The sequence below is a fragment of the Dipodomys merriami genome, unplaced genomic scaffold (assembly GCF_024711535.1).
Source record: "Dipodomys merriami isolate MVZ:Mamm:240054 unplaced genomic scaffold, mDipMer1.0.p SCAF_767, whole genome shotgun sequence".
Lineage (NCBI taxonomy): Eukaryota > Metazoa > Chordata > Mammalia > Rodentia > Heteromyidae > Dipodomys > Dipodomys merriami.
Window position 1 is genome coordinate 404,416 of NW_027206365.1, and position 18,374 is coordinate 422,789.

At 57.3% G+C, this 18,374-nt stretch overlaps 1 protein-coding gene across 1 annotated transcript in view; it reads left to right on the plus strand.

Moving 5' to 3' along the window:
• The first annotated feature begins 2,319 nt into the window (after positions 1-2,319).
• Positions 2,320-18,374, plus strand: part of LOC138818484 (cadherin EGF LAG seven-pass G-type receptor 3-like) — a 55,288-nt gene continuing 39,233 nt past the window's right edge. The window contains 17 exon segments of the mRNA XM_070009396.1: positions 2,320-6,107; positions 7,920-8,570; positions 9,043-9,268; positions 9,525-9,640; positions 10,968-11,056; positions 11,178-11,335; positions 11,957-12,120; positions 12,388-12,513; positions 12,611-12,780; positions 13,166-13,351; positions 13,796-13,912; positions 14,357-14,528; positions 14,772-14,913; positions 15,001-15,121; positions 16,203-16,386; positions 16,682-16,783; positions 18,056-18,150. Coding sequence (XP_069865497.1) covers positions 2,354-6,107; positions 7,920-8,570; positions 9,043-9,268; positions 9,525-9,640; positions 10,968-11,056; positions 11,178-11,335; positions 11,957-12,120; positions 12,388-12,513; positions 12,611-12,780; positions 13,166-13,351; positions 13,796-13,912; positions 14,357-14,528; positions 14,772-14,913; positions 15,001-15,121; positions 16,203-16,386; positions 16,682-16,783; positions 18,056-18,150 — 6,573 coding nt within the window. The 5' untranslated portion in view covers positions 2,320-2,353.

Below are 18,374 nucleotides of genomic sequence, written 5' to 3' on the forward strand. Positions count from 1 at the left end.
CCTGGGTGTTGTCTCTGAGCCACTTCAAGTCACAGTGCCACTTCCAGTTTTCTAGTGGTTAAAGGTCCCATGGACTTTCCTGCTCAGTCTGGCTTCAAATTGTGATCCTCAGTTTTCAGCCTCTGGAGTAAGCTAGGATGACAGGCATGGCCAGAACTTCTTCAAACTGTGCCTCAAGTTTCTGCAGGATTTCCCAGATCTTTAACAAGGGCTAGGTGCTTCCTCTGCACTTTCCTCCTCACTGGTGCCCAACCTTCCTTCTTTCTTTCCTCTAAGTTTATACTCTACTCAGTAGGCTGTGGCAGGCATGGCAGGCACTGTCAAAACCATTCCTGAGAGCCAGGTTCAGGTGCCTCACACCTGCAATCTTAACTACTCAGGGAGGCTGAGATCTGAGGATCTGAGTTTGAAGCCAGGCTGGACAGGAAATTCTGTGAGACTCATGTCCAATTAACCACCAAAATGCCAGAAGTGGAACTGTGGTTCAAGGGGTAGAGTACCAGACGAGTTAAAAAGGTCAGGGACAGGGCCCAGGCCCTGAGTTCCAGCCATAGTACCGGCGGGGGGGGGGCACCCAGTGGCTATCATCCAATGTAATTCCATTTTCAGTGCCTCTTGGAGGTGTCCCACCCCTAACTACCACGTATAAGAGCCCATCATACGGTGCCTCCGACCCAGAACGCCAACCCTAAGCAGGTTCTTCAGATCCAGGAGAACACGGCAGACGAGTTCCCGGTAGCCACGTGGGGGGCCCAGAAGGTGGAACCCGCTGGAGCCCCGCCTCCCGGAAGTCCAAGACTGAGAGAATGTCCTGATTGGTTGCTGGTGATGTCATAGGTGCCCTTAGGGGGGGCGGGCTGGAGATCCGGGTCTGGAGTTCTCGCTCAATCTGAAGCAGGATCCAGGGTGGGATGGGGCGGGGGGTGGGGGGGGTGGGGAGGTTGCACCCAGTGGAATGTTCTGGGTTATTGGTCCTGATCCTCCTCTCCTCTCTGTGCCAGGATGTTCGTGTACCCCTCTGCACTTGCTACTGTAGCCCTTTATTACAGTCGCCCTCGGAGGCTGGTTTGAGACAGAGGCTTCCGGATTCTCCAGGTTGGTTAGAAGCCAACCTCGTCCTTTACAATGAATCGGCCGCGCGGGGCGGGGCTTCCCATTGTGCCAATAGAAACAGTGACTCGCTGATTGGGCGGCTCCGCCCTCCTCCCGCCCTCCCGCGGCTTCAAGCCTGGCCATTGGTCGGCCGGAGACCAGCGCCCCGGACGGGAGTCGATCCCGGGCGGAGGCTGAACCGAGCCCTCGCTCCCTTCAAGGGGTTAAGCGATGATGTTGGTCAAGGGGCGGGGATCTGAGGCAGGTGGGCGCACCTCTGGGGTGGGGGTGGCGGGAGGGGATGGGGGGCAGCTCTGGGCTCCACGTGGCATCCCAGAGCACTCAGGTCCTCGGCCCGCAGAGAGAGAGAGAGAGAGAGAGAGAGAGAGAGACAGACAGACAGACAGACAGACAGACAGACAGAGAGGAAATGGAAGAGAATATTCATCTCCAGCCCCTGCTTCGGGGAGACGCTCTCCCCCCACCCCAATAAAGAAAAAAGTGGGGGGAGCAGATTTGCGACCTGTTTCCCAAGTTGAATTTGAGATCAAGTAGTTCAAGCTATTGTTAGGGCGGCTGACGCCCTGGCATCCCCCCCACCCCCAAATCTGGCCTTCACCTCCCTTCTGTTTCCCCCCGCCCCCCGATTGGTGAGGATACTGACAGCACCTCTTAGGCACCCGAATTTCAGACCAAATTCGGGTAACAGAGTTTGGAACTCGTATTCAGGAGAGGAGGGCAGAAGGAAGGTTCAAGCTGGAACAGCGCCCTAAAGAGAGAGGCGGGGAGTAGGGGGGGGGAGGGCGGCGGCCGAGGGGCGGGAGGGCGGACCCGACGGCGGAGGAACGCCGCGGCCCATTCAGCACCGTGGGCAGCGCTCGCGCCCTCGACCAAAATGGCGGCCACGGCTTCCGTCGCCGGAGTTGCCATGCGCGATGGGTCGTACCACCGGGTTTCGGGCATCCGGGCGGAGGTGGAGCAAACCATCGGGGCGGCCGGGAGCCATGTTGGAGCGTCGGGAGGCGGCCGCCGCGTCGGGGATGCTGCGGTGGGGGCAGCAAAAGCCGGGGCCGTATGCCAAAGGGGCTCTGGCGACGGAGTAGATGGTGCCCAGAGGGCGGTGGCGGCGCGGAGCGACAAGCCGAGGGGTGGGGGGCCGGGCCGGCGGCAGGGGCCTGGGAAGGGGCCCGAGCGGCTGGGCGGGCCCAAGGCCCAATCCCTGGCGGGGGGCGGTGGAGGCTGGACCGGGAGGCGGGGGGTGATGGCGAGGCGGCCACGGTGGCAGGGTCTCGGGGGATCGTCGACCCCGATACTCCTGCTCCTTCTCCTCGTCTCTTTGTTCCCCCTCAGCCTGGAGGAGCTGGGGGGCGGCTGGGACCCCGCTGTTGCGACGGGGCCAGGGGCGCAGCAGATCGGTGGCGAAGCCTTAGCTCTTTGTCCCGAACCGCCTGAGGCCCGGGAGGATGGAGAGCCTGGCCTAGAAGTGCCGGAGTCTGTCTTCATGGGGCTCCGAGCCGGGCGGCGAAACATCCGGAACGGTGGAGGTGCCCCCGAGCTGCAGCCCGCCCAGCCCGAGGTCCCGGCAGCGCACAGCCGAGAGCCAGGGGCAGGACGGGGGCCGGGGGCACCGGCATGCTGGCACCCGGAGGTGTCTTCCTGCGGGTGGCCCGGGCCTAGGCGGAGAGGCAGTGTGTCGCCAGAGGCTGTGCCCCCAGGGGGGACGGGACTGGGGGACATGTCTCCCCTCCCATCAGACCTTCCGGCTCCATCCGATGACCCCGAGTCAGGGTCCTCTCGGCCACCCTCGAGGCGAGGAATCGGCCAAACAGTGGAGCCCTCCCGCTGCTGCAGGGAACCGTGGGCCCCAGGACCCCAAGGGCAGGGCGGAAGAACGGCCCTTCGACGGGATTGTCTCCCCGGCGGCGGCGGTGTGGCCTCCGGTCCCGGGTGGGATTCAGCACCTCGGGCGGTGAGGAGAGCTCCTCCGCCCGCTTCAGCACCCCACGAGTCGCGGACAGCTCCCCGGCGGGTTTCGGAGCGCATGCGCTTCCGCGGTCTCTTTCGCCTCCGCCGCCGCCGGCGCCGCCGCCGCCGCCACCACCACCACCATCACCATCATCTCCGCCGCCTCCTCCCGCAGCCGAGGCGCGGCCCTGGCGGCCCCGCGGTGCCCGAAACCCGACGGCGGCGGATGGCCTCCGAGGAGCGGCCGCGCCCCCGTCGCGCCGCCAACCGTCACCCCCAGTTCCCGCAGTACAACTATCAGACCTCGGTCCCCGAGAACGAGGCGGCGGGCACGTCGGTGCTGCGCGTGGCGGCCCAGGACCCGGATCCCGGCGAGGCCGGGCGGCTGGTGTACTCGCTGGCGGCGCTCATGAACAGCCGCTCGCTGGAGCTGTTCAGCATCGACCCGCACAGCGGCCTCATCCGGACCGCGGCCGAGCTGGATCGCGAGAGCATGGAGCGCCATTACCTGCGGGTGACGGCGCAGGACCACGGCTCCCCCCGCCTGTCGGCCACCACGATGGTCGCCGTGACCGTGGCCGATCGCAACGACCACGCGCCCGTGTTCGAACAGGCCCAGTACCGGGAGACGCTGCGCGAGAACGTGGAGGAAGGCTACCCCATCCTGCAGCTGCGGGCCACCGACGGCGACGCGCCCCCCAACGCCAACCTGCGCTACCGCTTCGTGGGGCCGCCGGCCGCGCGGGGCGCCACGGCCTTCGAGATCGACCCGCGTTCCGGCCTCATCAGCACCAGCGGCCGCGTGGACCGGGAGCACGCGGAGAGCTACGAGCTGGTGGTGGAAGCCAGCGATCAGGGGCAGGAGCCGGGACCCCGCTCGGCCACCGTGCGGGTCCACATCACGGTGCTGGACGAGAACGACAACGCGCCCCAGTTCAGCGAGAAGCGCTACGTGGCGCAGGTGCGCGAGGACGTGCGCCCGCACACGCCGGTGCTGCGGGTGTCCGCCGCCGACCGCGACAAGGACGCCAACGGCCTGGTCCACTACAACATCATCAGCGGCAACAGCCGCGGCCGCTTCGCCATCGACGGCCTCACCGGCGAGATCCAGGTGGTGGCGCCGCTCGACTTCGAGGCGGAGAGGGAGTACGCCCTGCGCATCCGGGCGCAGGACGCGGGCCGGCCCCCCCTGTCCAACAACACGGGCCTGGCCAGCATCCAGGTGGTGGACGTGAACGATCACGCTCCCATCTTCGTGAGCACGCCCTTCCAGGTGTCGGTGCTGGAGAACGCGCCCCTGGGCCACTCGGTCATCCACATCCAGGCGGTGGATGCGGACCACGGGGAGAACGCCCGATTGGAGTACTCCCTGACCGGGGTGGCGGCCGACACGCCCTTCGTGATCAACAGCGCCACCGGCTGGGTGTCCGTGAGCGGGCCCCTGGACCGCGAGTCGGTGGAGCATTACTTCTTCGGCGTGGAGGCCCGGGATCATGGCGCCCCGCCCCTGTCCGCCTCGGCCAGCGTCACCGTGACGGTGCTGGACGTGAACGACAATCGGCCCGAGTTCACCACGAAAGAGCATCACCTGCGGCTGAACGAGGACGCCGCCGTGGGCACCAGCGTGGTCAGCGTGACGGCGGTGGACCGCGATGCCAACAGCGCCATCAGCTACCAGATCACGGGTGGCAACACCCGGAACCGCTTCGCCATCAGCACCCAGGGCGGGGTGGGCCTCGTCACGCTGGCCCTGCCGTTGGATTACAAGCAGGAACGCTACTTCAAGCTGGTGCTCACCGCCTCCGACCGGGCCCTCCACGACCACTGCTACGTCCACCTCAACATCACCGACGCCAACACGCACCGGCCCGTCTTCCAGAGCGCTCACTATTCGGTGAGCATGAACGAGGACCGGCCGGTGGGGAGCACCGTGGTGGTCATCAGCGCCTCCGACGACGACGTTGGGGAGAATGCCCGGATCACCTACCTTCTAGAAGACAACCTGCCTCAGTTCCGGATAGATGCAGACTCCGGGGCCATTACCTTACAGGCCCCCCTGGACTACGAGGACCAAGTGACCTATACCCTGGCCATTACTGCCCGAGACAACGGTATCCCACAGAAAGCAGACACTACTTACGTGGAGGTGATGGTCAATGATGTCAATGACAACGCGCCACAGTTCGTGGCCTCCCACTACACCGGGCTGGTCTCCGAGGATGCGCCACCTTTCACCAGTGTCCTCCAGATCTCAGCCACCGACCGGGATGCCCACGCCAACGGCCGGGTTCAGTATACTTTCCAGAATGGGGAAGATGGCGATGGGGATTTTACCATCGAGCCCACCTCCGGAATTGTCCGGACGGTCAGGCGGCTGGACCGAGAGGCAGTGCCCGTGTACGAGCTCACTGCCTACGCGGTGGACCGTGGTGTGCCCCCGCTACGGACGCCGGTGAGTATCCAGGTGACTGTCCAAGACGTGAACGACAACGCACCCATCTTCCCAGCCGAAGAGTTTGTAGTGCGAGTCAAGGAGAACAGCATTGTGGGCTCAGTGGTGGCTCAGATCACCGCGGTAGACCCGGATGAAGGCCCCAATGCCCATATAATGTACCAGATCGTGGAAGGGAACATCCCCGAGCTGTTCCAAATGGACATCTTCTCTGGAGAGCTGACAGCACTCATTGATCTAGATTATGAAGCCCGCCAGGAATATGTGATTGTGGTCCAAGCCACCTCTTCTCCCTTAGTCAGCAGAGCCACCGTGCACGTCCACCTCGTTGACCAGAATGACAACAGTCCCGTGCTCAACAACTTCCAGATCCTCTTCAACAACTATGTGTCCAATCGCTCAGACACCTTCCCCTCAGGCATCATCGGCCGCATCCCAGCCTATGACCCGGATGTCTCTGATCATCTCTTCTATTCCTTCGAGCGTGGCAATGAATTGCAGTTGCTGGTTGTCAACCAGACCAGCGGGGAGCTTCGACTCAGCCGAAAGCTAGACAACAACCGCCCACTGGTGGCCTCCATGTTGGTAACGGTCACAGGTAAGAGGCAAAGGGTAAGCAAGGCACTGCATGTCCCAAAGCTACCAGGGCCTCAAGCCAAAAAGGGACTCCATAGAGTACCTCAAAACAGAGAATTAAGATGGGCTTCAGTGGCTCACGCCTGTCATCCTAGCTACTCAGGAGGCTGAGATCTGAGGATCACAGTTTGAAGCCACCCTGGGCAGGAAAGTCCATGAGACTCTAATCACCAATAAACTAGTCAGAAAAAGCCAGAAGTGGCGCTGTGGCTCAAGTAGTAGTATGCTAGCCTTGAGTACAGAGAGGCTCAGGGACAGAGCCTAGGCCCTGAGTTCAAGCCCCAGGTGTGGCAAAAAACCAAACAAACAAAAAACAAACACCAAAAGCATAATTACTTTCAAGAGTCCCTTTTTGTGTGACTTGGCTAGCACTGAGGCTTAAACTCAGGGCCTGGGTGCTATTCCTTAACTTTTTCACTTAAGGATAGTTATACTGTTTGAGCCACATTTCTAATTCTGGCTTTTTGCTGTTTAGAGACTAGAGTCTCCCGCTTCAGGTGGCTTCAAACTACAATCCTCAAATATCAGCATTCTGAGTAGCTAGGATTATAGATGTGTGCTGATGCCCAGCTCCCCCCCATACCCCCCATCCTGGGCTTTGAACTCAGGGCCTGGGTGCTGCGTCTGAGCATTTTTGCTCAAGGCTAGTGCTCTACCACTTGAGCCATAGCTCCATTTCTGGCTTTTTGGTGGTTCATTGGAGATAAGAATCTCATGGACTTTCCTTCCTGGGCTAGCTCTGAACTGTGATCCTCAGATCTCAGCCTCTTGAGTAGCTAGGATTATAGGCATGAGCCACTGGCACTCATGATTATTTACTTTTATTTTGTTTTTTGTCGGTTGTGGGGCTTGAACTCTGGGCCTGGGCACTGTCCCTCAGCTCTTCAGCTTAAGCCTAGTGCTCCATCACTTGAGCCACATCACCACTTCCAGCTTTTTCTGTTTATGTGATGCTGAGGAATCAAACCCAGGGCCTCATAGGCAAGCACTCTATCACTGAGCCACCTACCCAGCTCCCCCCCCCCCGTGATTATTTACTTTTAACAACCATTTTTGGTTAAGTACCCAATATGTAATTGGTTTGGGGACAAGGTAATCACCTCACCATACTAAAACTACAGGACTCAGGTTTAGAATTGCAAGCAGCTTGCTACTCAAAAAAGTGTGTGTGTGTGTGTGTGTGTGTGTGTGTGTGTGTGAGAGAGAGAGAGAGAGAGAGAGAGAGAGAGAGAGAGAGAGAAAGAGAGAATGAGAATAAAAGTACAAAGTCTTCCTTGAGCTTGCTGCCCCAGGGGTTCTGGGTATTGAGTATTTATTCACTGGCCCCAGACCCCTTCTAGTGTCACGGAAGAGCAGTTTGCTGACTAGAGTCAGGGGCATGGGTAATTCCTGATGTAGAATCCTCCTTGTTGCTTGGAGAAGACAGTTTGCTGATTCTGCTATGCTGAGGGAAGGGAAGAGGGAGGCAGCCAGGAATGAATGGCCCTGGCTTGTCTTGTGTCCCGATTGAAGGTAACCTGCTGATCATAATCACAAGAACTGTGGGTTATCAGAATGGTTAGCTGCCCTGTGGGTGGAGACTCCCAGAGTTGGGATCCAGACCAGAGCTTGGGTGAACCTGTCTGATCAGCCCCCTTGCTTGTGTTGGCAATGTGGGTAGGTGCATCCAGCCTTGGTGCTGGGTGGGGAGGTCAGCCTGTTGACTCAGAAAAAAACAAAAAACAGCTACCGACCCCCCCCCAATGACCACTTACCACTGCCCCTTCCCCCGCAGATGGCTTGCACAGCGTGACAGCGCAGTGCGTGCTGCGTGTGGTTATCATCACCGAGGAGCTGCTGGCTAACAGCCTGACGGTGCGCCTGGAGAACATGTGGCAGGAGCGCTTTCTGTCACCGCTGCTGGGCCACTTCCTTGAGGGCGTGGCCGCGGTGCTGGCCACGCCCACCGAGGACGTCTTCATTTTCAACATTCAGAACGACACGGACGTGGGAGGCACCGTGCTCAACGTGAGCTTCTCGGCGCTGGCACCTCGTGGGGCCGGGGCGGGCGCGGCAGGGCCGTGGTTCAGCTCCGAGGAGCTGCAGGAGCAGCTGTACGTGCGCCGGGCCGCCCTGGCCGCGCGCTCGCTGCTCGACGTGTTACCCTTCGACGACAACGTGTGCCTGCGGGAGCCCTGCGAGAACTACATGAAGTGCGTGTCCGTGCTCCGGTTTGACTCCTCGGCGCCTTTCCTGGCCTCGGCCTCCACGCTCTTCCGACCCATCCAGCCCATCGCCGGCCTGCGCTGCCGCTGCCCGCCCGGCTTCACCGGCGACTTCTGCGAGACGGAGCTGGACCTCTGCTACTCCAACCCGTGTCGCAACGGGGGCGCCTGTGCGCGGCGCGAAGGGGGCTACACGTGCGTCTGCCGCCCGCGCTTCACAGGTAAACATCTTGCGGGGGGGATTTCTGGCAAAGCTTGGGGTGGGGAGGGGGGCAGAACGGGGACGGAGCCTCTCCTCTGGGGGAGGCAGGCCCTCCCCGCTTCCCGCCCAGTGGTTTAGGTGCACTTTGAAGCTACTGGAGCCTTGATGAGCCCTGAGGAGGCGTGGTCAAGGGCGTGGCCAAATATGGGATTGGAGTATGGGCGTGTCCGGTTGGGTGGGACCTGGATAGGGTCAAACGGTGGGCGTGCCCATCCGGGTGGGGGGCGTAGTCTAATCTGGGATTGGTGGATAGGGCGGCCTCAGGCTGGTTGAGGGCGTGTCCACAGGCAGCTTAACCATTCAAAAGGCTCGTAACCCGGCCCGGCCTCCTCGCCCCACCCCTTTCTCCCCCCACCTTTGGAGGGGCGGGCCGTCTGGGGCGTGGGCGGGGCCTGGTAGCCGCAGCGCTGACTGGCTCTGGCTCCCGGCAGGGGAAGACTGCGAGCTGGACACGGAGGCCGGCCGCTGCGTGGCGGGCGTCTGCCGCAACGGGGGCACCTGCACCAACGCGCCCAACGGCGGCTTCCGCTGCCAGTGCCCCGCGGGCGGCGCCTTCGAGGGCCCGCGCTGTGAGGTGGCAGCTCGCTCCTTCCCGGCCAGCTCCTTCGTCATGTTCCGCGGCCTGCGACAGCGCTTCCACCTCACGCTGTCCCTCTCGTAGGTGCCCGTCCCGTGTGTCTCCGAGCGTTGCTACGCTGTCGCTACCGTCGTTGTCTCTTGGTTTCTCACTGCCCCCCCTCACTGATGTCCCCACGGGGGGGGGGACGCCACACCCTCCCCTGACACCCATGCGGCCCTCAGAACATCCGGGTATCCAGGGGCCGGCACCTTCCCCGCCTCGGCTCCGCTTAGGCCGAGGCCTGGATGGAGGGTGTGCGGGTTCCGTTCGGCCTCGAACTCCTGCTCCTCCTAGGTTTGCCACCGTGCAGCCCAGCGGGCTGCTGTTCTACAACGGGCGTCTGAACGAGAAGCACGACTTTCTGGCCTTAGAACTTGTGGCTGGCCAAGTACGGCTCACGTATTCCACGGGTGAGTGCTTCCACGCATGCGCATGACACTGACCTGGGTACAGGTGTTGCCAGAACAGCTGACAGGAAAAAAAAAAATCCATGAATTCCCTCAGGTGTCCCTCACTGTACATATAAACTCATAGCTCTGTGGCCATTCTGTGTGTGTGTGTGTGTGTGTGTGTGTGTCTGTGTCTGTGTACGCGCGTGCACATGTGCTGTTACTAAGGTTTGACCTCAGGGTCTTGAGCCTTTTTTTTTTTTTTTGGCCAGTCCTTGGGCTTGAACTCAGAATCTGTCCCTGAGCTTCTTTTTGCCCAAGGCTAGTGATCGACCACATGAGCCACAGCACCACTTCCAGCTTTTCCTATTGGTGTGGTACTGAGGAATCAAACCCAGGGCCTCATGCATGCTAGGCAAGCACTCTACCACTAAGCCACATTCCCAGCCTTCCTTTTTAAATTTTATTTATTTTTATTGTTATTATAAAGGTGATGTACAAAGAGGTTACAGTTGTAAGTCAGGTAAAGAATGCATTTCTTTCTTTCTCTCTCTCTCTTTTACCCCCATTGGTCACGGGGCTTAAATTTAGGGTCTGGGTACTGTCCCTAAGCTTTTTTGCTCAAAGCTAGAGCTGTACCACTTTGAGAAGAGCACCACTTTCTGGTGATTACATGGAGATAAGAGTCTCATAGACTTTCCTGCCTGGGCTGGCTTTGAACCACAATCCTCATATCTCAGCCTCCTGAATAGCTAGGATTATGGGCATGAGCCACTAGATCCTGGAAAAAGTACATTTCTTCGTGGACAGTGTCATCCCTTCCTTCGTGCTCTTGAAGTTTTTCCCCTCCTGTCCCCACATACAAGTTGTATAGTTCATTTTTCACATAGTATCCAGTGAGCACTGCTATTATATTTGTTCACCTTTTGTGGTCTGGAGCTTTTTCTTAGCATTTTCATGCCTCCAGTCCTTTGGACATTCTCTCTGGGAAGGTCTATTTCTCCAGGACGTGTGGGTTGCTCTTATCTATTTAAGGGAACCCCAATCCTGATGGTGTGTTCACTAGAAGGTATCCTAATCAGCCATACACTGTGTTTTTATTGTTTTTTGTTTTTTTGTTTTTTTTTTGGTCAGTCATGGGGCTTGAACTCTGGGCCTGGGCACAGTCCTTGAGCTCTTCAGCTCAGGTATCCTAATCAGATACATTCAGGATGACCCTGGGAATAACTGTGCATAGATGACTAGGGTGGGGGTGGGATAATCCCAACAGCTCCAGACTATCCTCTCCATGCATATTTACTTCCCTTATGCATATTTATTTCCCTCATGCATATTTATTTCCTCACAGGTGAATCGAACACAGTGGTCAGCCCCACAGTTCCAGGGGGCCTGAGTGATGGGCAGTGGCACACAGTACATCTGAGATACTACAACAAGGTGGGCACCGCCCTTAGCATAGTGTTTGTGGGGTAGGGTGGGGGTGGGAGTTAGGATTCTGAGTTCTGTCCCTCAGGGGTTACCCTAGGGGCATTGTTGACTGCTGTGCCTGGGTCTTTAGCCCCGGACAGATGCCCTAGGGGGTGCTCAGGGCCCTTCCAAGGACAAGGTGGCTGTGTTGAGCGTGGATGACTGCAATGTGGCTGTGGCTCTGCAGTTTGGTGCCGAGATTGGCAACTATTCATGTGCGGCTGCTGGTGTACAAACAAGCTCCAAGAAGTGAGGCCCCTACCCCACCCCCCATCCCTATGCCCACTGCTAACCACAGCCCATCCCAATGCTTCACATACCCCAGCCTGCCAAATTCCCTGTCCTCTCCCCTACACTGCCAGGGTTCCCTCTCCAGTCAAAGATCCTAATGCCTACTCACTCTAGCCCCCGATCCTGTTTTTACCTCTTGAGTTCATGCTTCTACACACAAATAAGTCTTTTGGTAATCGTCAGGCATCTGGTCTACCAAAGTCTCCACCTCCGCCCCCCCTTACCCCTCCACCCAAGTGTCTAATGTCACACATCCCCAGCCTTGTAACTTCACACCCAGCCCTACTGATCTCACTTCCCAATCCCACTTCTCCATCTCCTATGTCAGCTACCCAAGTGCCTCTCCTTCATCAGAGTCCTTACCCCCCAACTCCCCAATCTTTCCCCAGACCATCTGTTCATCATGATCTCTCCTTTGCACCCCTAAACTCTTTCCCCTAGCTTGCCCTCTTTCCTCAATCACTCTGCCCTCAGTTTTTACCCCCTCCTCCTCTCCCCCCATAATTCCCAGTGGCTCTCCACAAGTGACTCTGTCCTCTGGTCCCAGTCCTACCAATGACCCAGACCACTGACCCCCAGGTCCCTGGACCTGACGGGCCCTCTGCTTCTGGGGGGTGTCCCCAACCTCCCGGAGAACTTTCCCGTGTCCCACAAGGACTTCATTGGCTGCATGCGAGACCTGCACATCGACGGCCGCCGAGTAGACATGGCGTCCTTCGTCGCAAACAATGGCACAGTAGCAGGTAGGCCTGAAGCCTCCACTAGCCTCCCCCACCCCCCAATTCCCTTATGGCCTTGTCCCCATAAGCAGTGGGTGGAGGGCTGCACAGGGTGACTCTGTATCTGACCCCAACGAAGTGCCTTTAGGGCCTTACCTCTCTACAGCTCCATCTCTAACCCAACATGAGGCTGAAATCTGGTCCATTTTCAGTCCTTCTACACCCCAGTATCCTGAGATCACGTACCCTTTTGTCATGTTCTCGTATCTCCCACACACCTTCCTCTCCCAGGCTGCCAGGCCAAGCTGCACTTTTGTGACTCAGGTCCCTGCAAGAACAGTGGCATCTGCTCAGAGCGCTGGGGTGGCTTCAACTGTGACTGCCCTGTGGGCTTTGGTGGCAAAGATTGTCGGCTCAGTGAGTTGGACAGACAACACAGGGCCGGAGGGGGCTCAGAGGGGAAGGTCTGTTTCTAGGGAGGGGCCTATAACCCTGCTTCTCTTATCCCCCTCAGCCATGGCCCATCCTTACCATTTCCATGGCAACGGCACACTGAGTTGGGACTTTGGAAATGACATGGCTGTGTCTGTGCCGTGGTACCTGGGGCTGGCATTTCGGACACGGGCAACACAGGGGGTCCTGATGCAAGTGCAGGTTGGGCCACACAGCACGCTCCTCTGCCAGGTGTGTCTGTTCTTCTAAATCCTTTCCTATCCCTTTGATTCTCAGTCTCTGATGAGAAGTTTAGGCCTGGTCACATATCATATTTCTCAGATATCCTGGAAATATGGATAACCCCTGCCTCGGGCCCCTTGACTCTTTTCCCCTCTGCAGGTGCAAGAGATAAGCGTAACTCTTTCTTGTTCTAACTGACCCTTGGTCCTGCCCTTTGCCCCCAACCCACACCAACAACACAATGCCACCTGGCATAGTACCCTGGCTGCAGGTAGATCTTTGACTCTCTTGTTCTGCTCTTTGATCTTCCTGATTGCTGAACCCTCTGATCTGATCTCCTAGCCTCAGCCCAATGTGGGGCTATAACCCTAGGATTCTACATCTCTACCCACAGGTAGATCAGGGGTTGTTGTCCATAACAGTAACCAGAGGCTCAGGCCGGGCTGCCCACCTCCTGCTGGATCAGATGACTGTCAGTGATGGCCGATGGCATGATCTGAGACTGGAACTGCAGGAGGAGCCAGGTGGCCGGAGGGGCCATCATGTCTTCCTGGTCTCCTTGGACTTCAGCCTCTTCCAGGTCTGACCTCTGACCCCATTCTCGGTCTTCCAATCAGACTTCACCTCATTTGACCTTACCCCCTAGCCCACTTCCTCTCTGTTCCCTCTGATGTTCTTCCTCCAGTCTCTCTACTCATATCCCTGCTCTAAGCCCACTCTAACAGCCAGGTGAGCCCATGGGGAGGTCTTCATGTCAGGGAAGCTAGTCAGAATCCTGGCCTAGTCTTGAGGAGTCTTTATATAGCCAGAACTTTGCCTGACCTCTTAAAAGCTCCTGATCCCTTCCCTAATCCCACCCTACTTCAGATCAAGATTGTAATAGTTCAAAGTTGGCTCCAAGAAGGAAAAGCCCTCTCTGAGCACTGGTTCATACTAGGCTAGAAGAAGGCCAATGCTGACTCTAGGATATGCTAGGGTTCCATTAGGTACCCCACTCTTAGGACTGATGATCTACCTCCTCCAGGACACCATGGCTGTGGGGAGTGAGCTTCAGGGCCTGAAGGTAAAGCAACTCCATGTGGGCGGCCTGCCCCCCAGCAGTAAGGAGGAGGTTCCTCAGGGTCTGGTCGGCTGTGTCCAGGTGGGAATCAGCATGGGAACTTGGTATGGGGGCCATTAAGGGTCATGAGTGGGATATTAGCAGCTCCTAGGGACTTGAAAAGCAGCATTAAAGTAGGTTGGCTTGGTGGGGTGTGGGGGAGAGGAGGAGGGAGGGAGAATAAAGATCCAGAGCAATCAGGAATAGCTCAATCCTTTGTGTGTGGTAATGGAGGTGAGAGTCATTAGGAATCTCATTAGGGCAGCGTTTCAATGTGTGGGTGCTATGTTAGGGCTGTCTTTAAAGGACAGGGGAGACTGCATGTCAGGGAATCATCAAACAGAGTGCCTGGCTCTGGAGCGCTTGATGTTGGGGTACCTTGACCTGGGGCTTAACCCCTTGCTGGCTGTATCCACAGGGGCTGTGGCTCGGCTCAACACCTTTGGGGTCCCCAACCCTGCTACCTCCCACCCACTGTATCCACAGGGGCTGTGGCTCGGCTCAACACCTTTGGGGTCCCCAACCCTGCTACCTCCCACCCACCGAGTGAATGTGGAGCCGGGCTGTGTCGTGACCAACGCCTGCGCATCGGGACCCTGTCCATCTCATGCTGACTGCCTTGACCTCTGGCAGACCTTTTCCTGCACCTGCTGGCCAGGTAGGGCCGTGAGGTGGGGTGTGGGGGGGGTGGAGACTGGAGGGCGCAGAGACCTGGCTGCTGTCCCTCAGCTCTTCAGCTCAAGGCTAGCGCTCTACCACTTGAGCCACAGTGACACTTCTGGCTTTTACAGTTTATGTGGTGCTGAGGAATTGAACCCAGGGCCTCATGCATGCAAGGCAAGCACTTTACCATTGAGCTACCTTCCCAGCCCCGTTCTAAGCTTCTTGACCCTATCTGTAGGTTACTATGGCCCGGGATGTGTGGATGTGTGTCTCTTGAACCCGTGTCAGAATCAGGGGTCCTGCCGGCACCTCCCAGGGGCTCCCCATGGCTATACCTGTGACTGTGTAACTGGCTATTTTGGTCACCACTGTGAACACAGGTGAGAGGCTGGAGACTGAGAGGCTGAAGGGGTCAGGGAGGGTCACTGAGCTAAAGGGAAGGCCCTTATACTTCATTTCATCCCCAGGATGGACCAGCAGTGTCCTCGGGGATGGTGGGGGACCCCAAACTGTGGGCCCTGCAACTGTGATGTCCACAAGGGTTTTGACCCCAACTGCAACAAGACGAATGGGCAGTGTCACTGCAAGGTTTGCCTGGCCACTGACCTTTTTTTTGGGGGGGGTCGGGGGAGGACCGTAATAGGACTTGAATTTAGGGCCTTGGTTACTGTCCCTTGTTTACCCAAGGCTGATGCTCTACCCTTTGAGCCAAAGCTCCACTTCAGGATTTTGCTGAGATAAGAGGCTCACAGACTTTCCTGCCAGAGCTAGCTTCCCTGTCAGAGCTAGCCTCGAATTGTGATCCTCAGATATCAGCCTCCTGAGTAGCTAGGATTACAGGCACAAACACTTGGCTCCCCTTGACTTTTTATTTATTTTTATTCTATCTATCTATCTATCTATCTATCTATCTATCTATCTATCTATCTATCTATCTATCTATGTTGGCTGTAGGGCTTGAACTCAGGGCCTAGGCGTTGTCCCTGAACTCTTTCAGTAAGGCTAGTGTGCTACCACTTTTTTTGGGGGGTCTGGTCATGGGGCCTGAGCTCTGGGCCTGGGCGCTGTCCTTCAGCTCTTCAGCTCAAGGCTAGCGCTCTACCACTTGAGCCACAGCACCACTTCTGGCTTTTTTTTTTTTTTTGCTTATGTGGTGCTGAGGAATCAAACCCAGGACCTCAGGCATGCAAGGCAAGTGCTCTACCACTGAGCCACCTTCCCAGCCCCTGTGCTACCACTTTGAGCCACATAGTGCCACTTCCAGTTTTCTGGTGGTTCATTGGAGATGAGAGTCTTGGGGGACTTTCCTGCCCAGGCTGGCTTTGAACCACGATCCTCATATCCTCAGCCTCCTGAGTAACTAGTGTTACAGGTGTGAGCCACCAGCTCTTGGCTTTCCCCCTGACTTTTAAATACCTTCCTTAGACAGCTAGCTAACCTCTACTTCTTGATTTGGGGCTTTTACCTGTGTCTTGTGACTTAATTGCCGCCTCTTTTCCTTGGCCCCTAAGCCTTCTCTTGTCTTCCTATGAGGCTAGTCTTCCTTTGGGCCTGTGAACCCCTAATTCTTTCACCCTTTGGTTCTATGTATTCCCCTAAAGTCTTGGCCTAAGATCCCTACCTTAAACCCTGACCTCTGACTTCAGGCCCCTGACCTATCCTCAAACAGGAGTTCCATTACCGACCTCGGGGCAGCGACTCCTGCCTCCCATGTGACTGCTACCCGGTGGGTTCCACCTCGCGCTCGTGTGCACCCCACAGTGGCCAGTGTCCCTGTCGCCCAGGAGCCCTTGGCCGCCAGTGTAACAGCTGTGACAGTCCTTTTGCAGAAGTGACAGCCAGCGGCTGCCGAGGTGAGCAGACTCTACCCAGTTCTACCTATAGGTTCCATCCACCACCTTCTCCCTCCCCCTCCTCCCCACTGGTCATGGGGCTTGAACTCAAGGCCCCAGTGCTGTCCCTGAGCTCTTTTTTGCTCAAGGCTAGCGCTTTACCACTTGAGCCACAGAGCTACTTCTGGCTTTTTCTGCTTATGTGGTGCTGCGGAATCGAACCCAGGGCCTCATGCATGCAAGGCAAGCACTCTTACCTCTGAGCCACCTGCCCAGACATCTGGCCTGTCTTCTTCAGTGCTTTTTCTCTCCGTAGTGCTCTACGATGCCTGCCCCAAGTCCCTGAGATCTGGTGTGTGGTGGCCTCAGACCAAATTCGGTGTCTTGGCAACAGTGCCTTGTCCCCGGGGGGCCCTGGGTGAGTATGTAATGATGAGCAAAACATTGCTCAGGGAAGGGGCAGGGACTGTTCCCTCACTGCTAGAGCCACCTCTTTTCCTAAACTGGGGGGCCTTGTATCTGCCAAGAGGTGGGAGTTGGGTAGGAATGTGTGTGAGGTCCTTCCTACCCCCTGGGGACTCTGGGTCTCTCCCTTACACCCTCATTAAGCCTCCATCTGTTTCTCTTGGCTTCTGGGCAGGATTGCGGGGTACAGGTAAGGGGTACGTGTTTGCTCAGGTGCGCTGCCCCCCCCCCCCCACTGCCAGAGCTTTTGCAGATCCCTCATGCTGCTTAAGGTCCTTGCAGCCCTCCCTTCCCTACTGCCGGAGGTCCCTAAAAAAAAAAAATCCATTCCCCATTACCAGAAGTCTCTGGAGGCCTCTACTGGTTGCCAGATCTCCTGGGTTCCCTGCAGATTCTTCCCTACTGCCTATAACCTATGGAGACCCTGCCCCACTCCCTGAGGCTCTTCCCTAATTGGCTGAGGCCGCAGCCCCGCCCCTCTGACTGAGGCCCCCAACAGCCCCTCCCTGCTGCTTGGGATCTGTGCCATGGCTGAACAGAGATCATCTGTGTGCGCATGCTCCTGCATATGTCATTCTGTGCCTGTGCATGCGTCTGTGGGTCTGTCTTGAGGGGATTCAGGGTTCTGTATCTAGGTTAGGGTCCCTTCTGTTTGCTAGTTAACAAGCCCAGGTCACCTTCTATCCCAACCCCACAGACAGGGGAGAGCAAAGTCACCATTGGGATAACTAATTAAAATGTATGAAGGATTCTAAATCCCACCCCCACGTGGGTCCCACATAGTCCTGGATGACCTTGTCTGTGTTGGTGTGTTTGTGTGTGATTCAGAGAGTACTATGTGTCTGTGTGCTTGTCACATATGTGTGTGTGAGCAAGAGTGTATATGTGTGTATGAGCAAAGTGTGTGTGTGTGTGTGAATGTGAATCTGGCCTGTCTGTGAACTCATCCTGGCCCATGTGTGTGTTGGAATGAATGTGTGTGCACATGTGCACGCCTGCTCAGTTCATCCTTGTGCTCTTTATGTGTGTGGTGATAAGCATGGTCCACAAAACCTCTCAGGTTTTGGCCAGCAAAGCAAGCCCCTGGGGACCCATCTGGATCTGGGCTGCAACATCTAGGTATCAAGCCATAGAGGCCCATACTGCAGGGTGTCCCCCCCCAGAATTAGAGGGGGCTGTGGTCACCCTGTTAGCAAAGGTAAATCAAGGGGTTACCTGCCCCTAGGTGCTGCTGTGCGGTTGTGTGATGAAGACCACGGATGGCTGGAGCCTGACCTTTTCAACTGTACGTCCCCCGCCTTTCGAGAACTCAGCCTGCTGGTAAGGCTCTGCCCAGACTTGTACTCAAGGCTTGGGGTGGGCTCCAGATCCCACATCCTATCTCTTGATGACCCCCCCACACCCTGGGCTTTTCCTTCAGTCTAGTCAAACCTTTCATCCTGGTGTGTGTGTGTGTGTGTGTGTGTGTGTGTGTGTGTGTGTGTATGTGTGTGTGTGTGTGTGTGTGTGTGTGTGTGTGTGTGTGTGTGTGTGTGTGTGTGTGT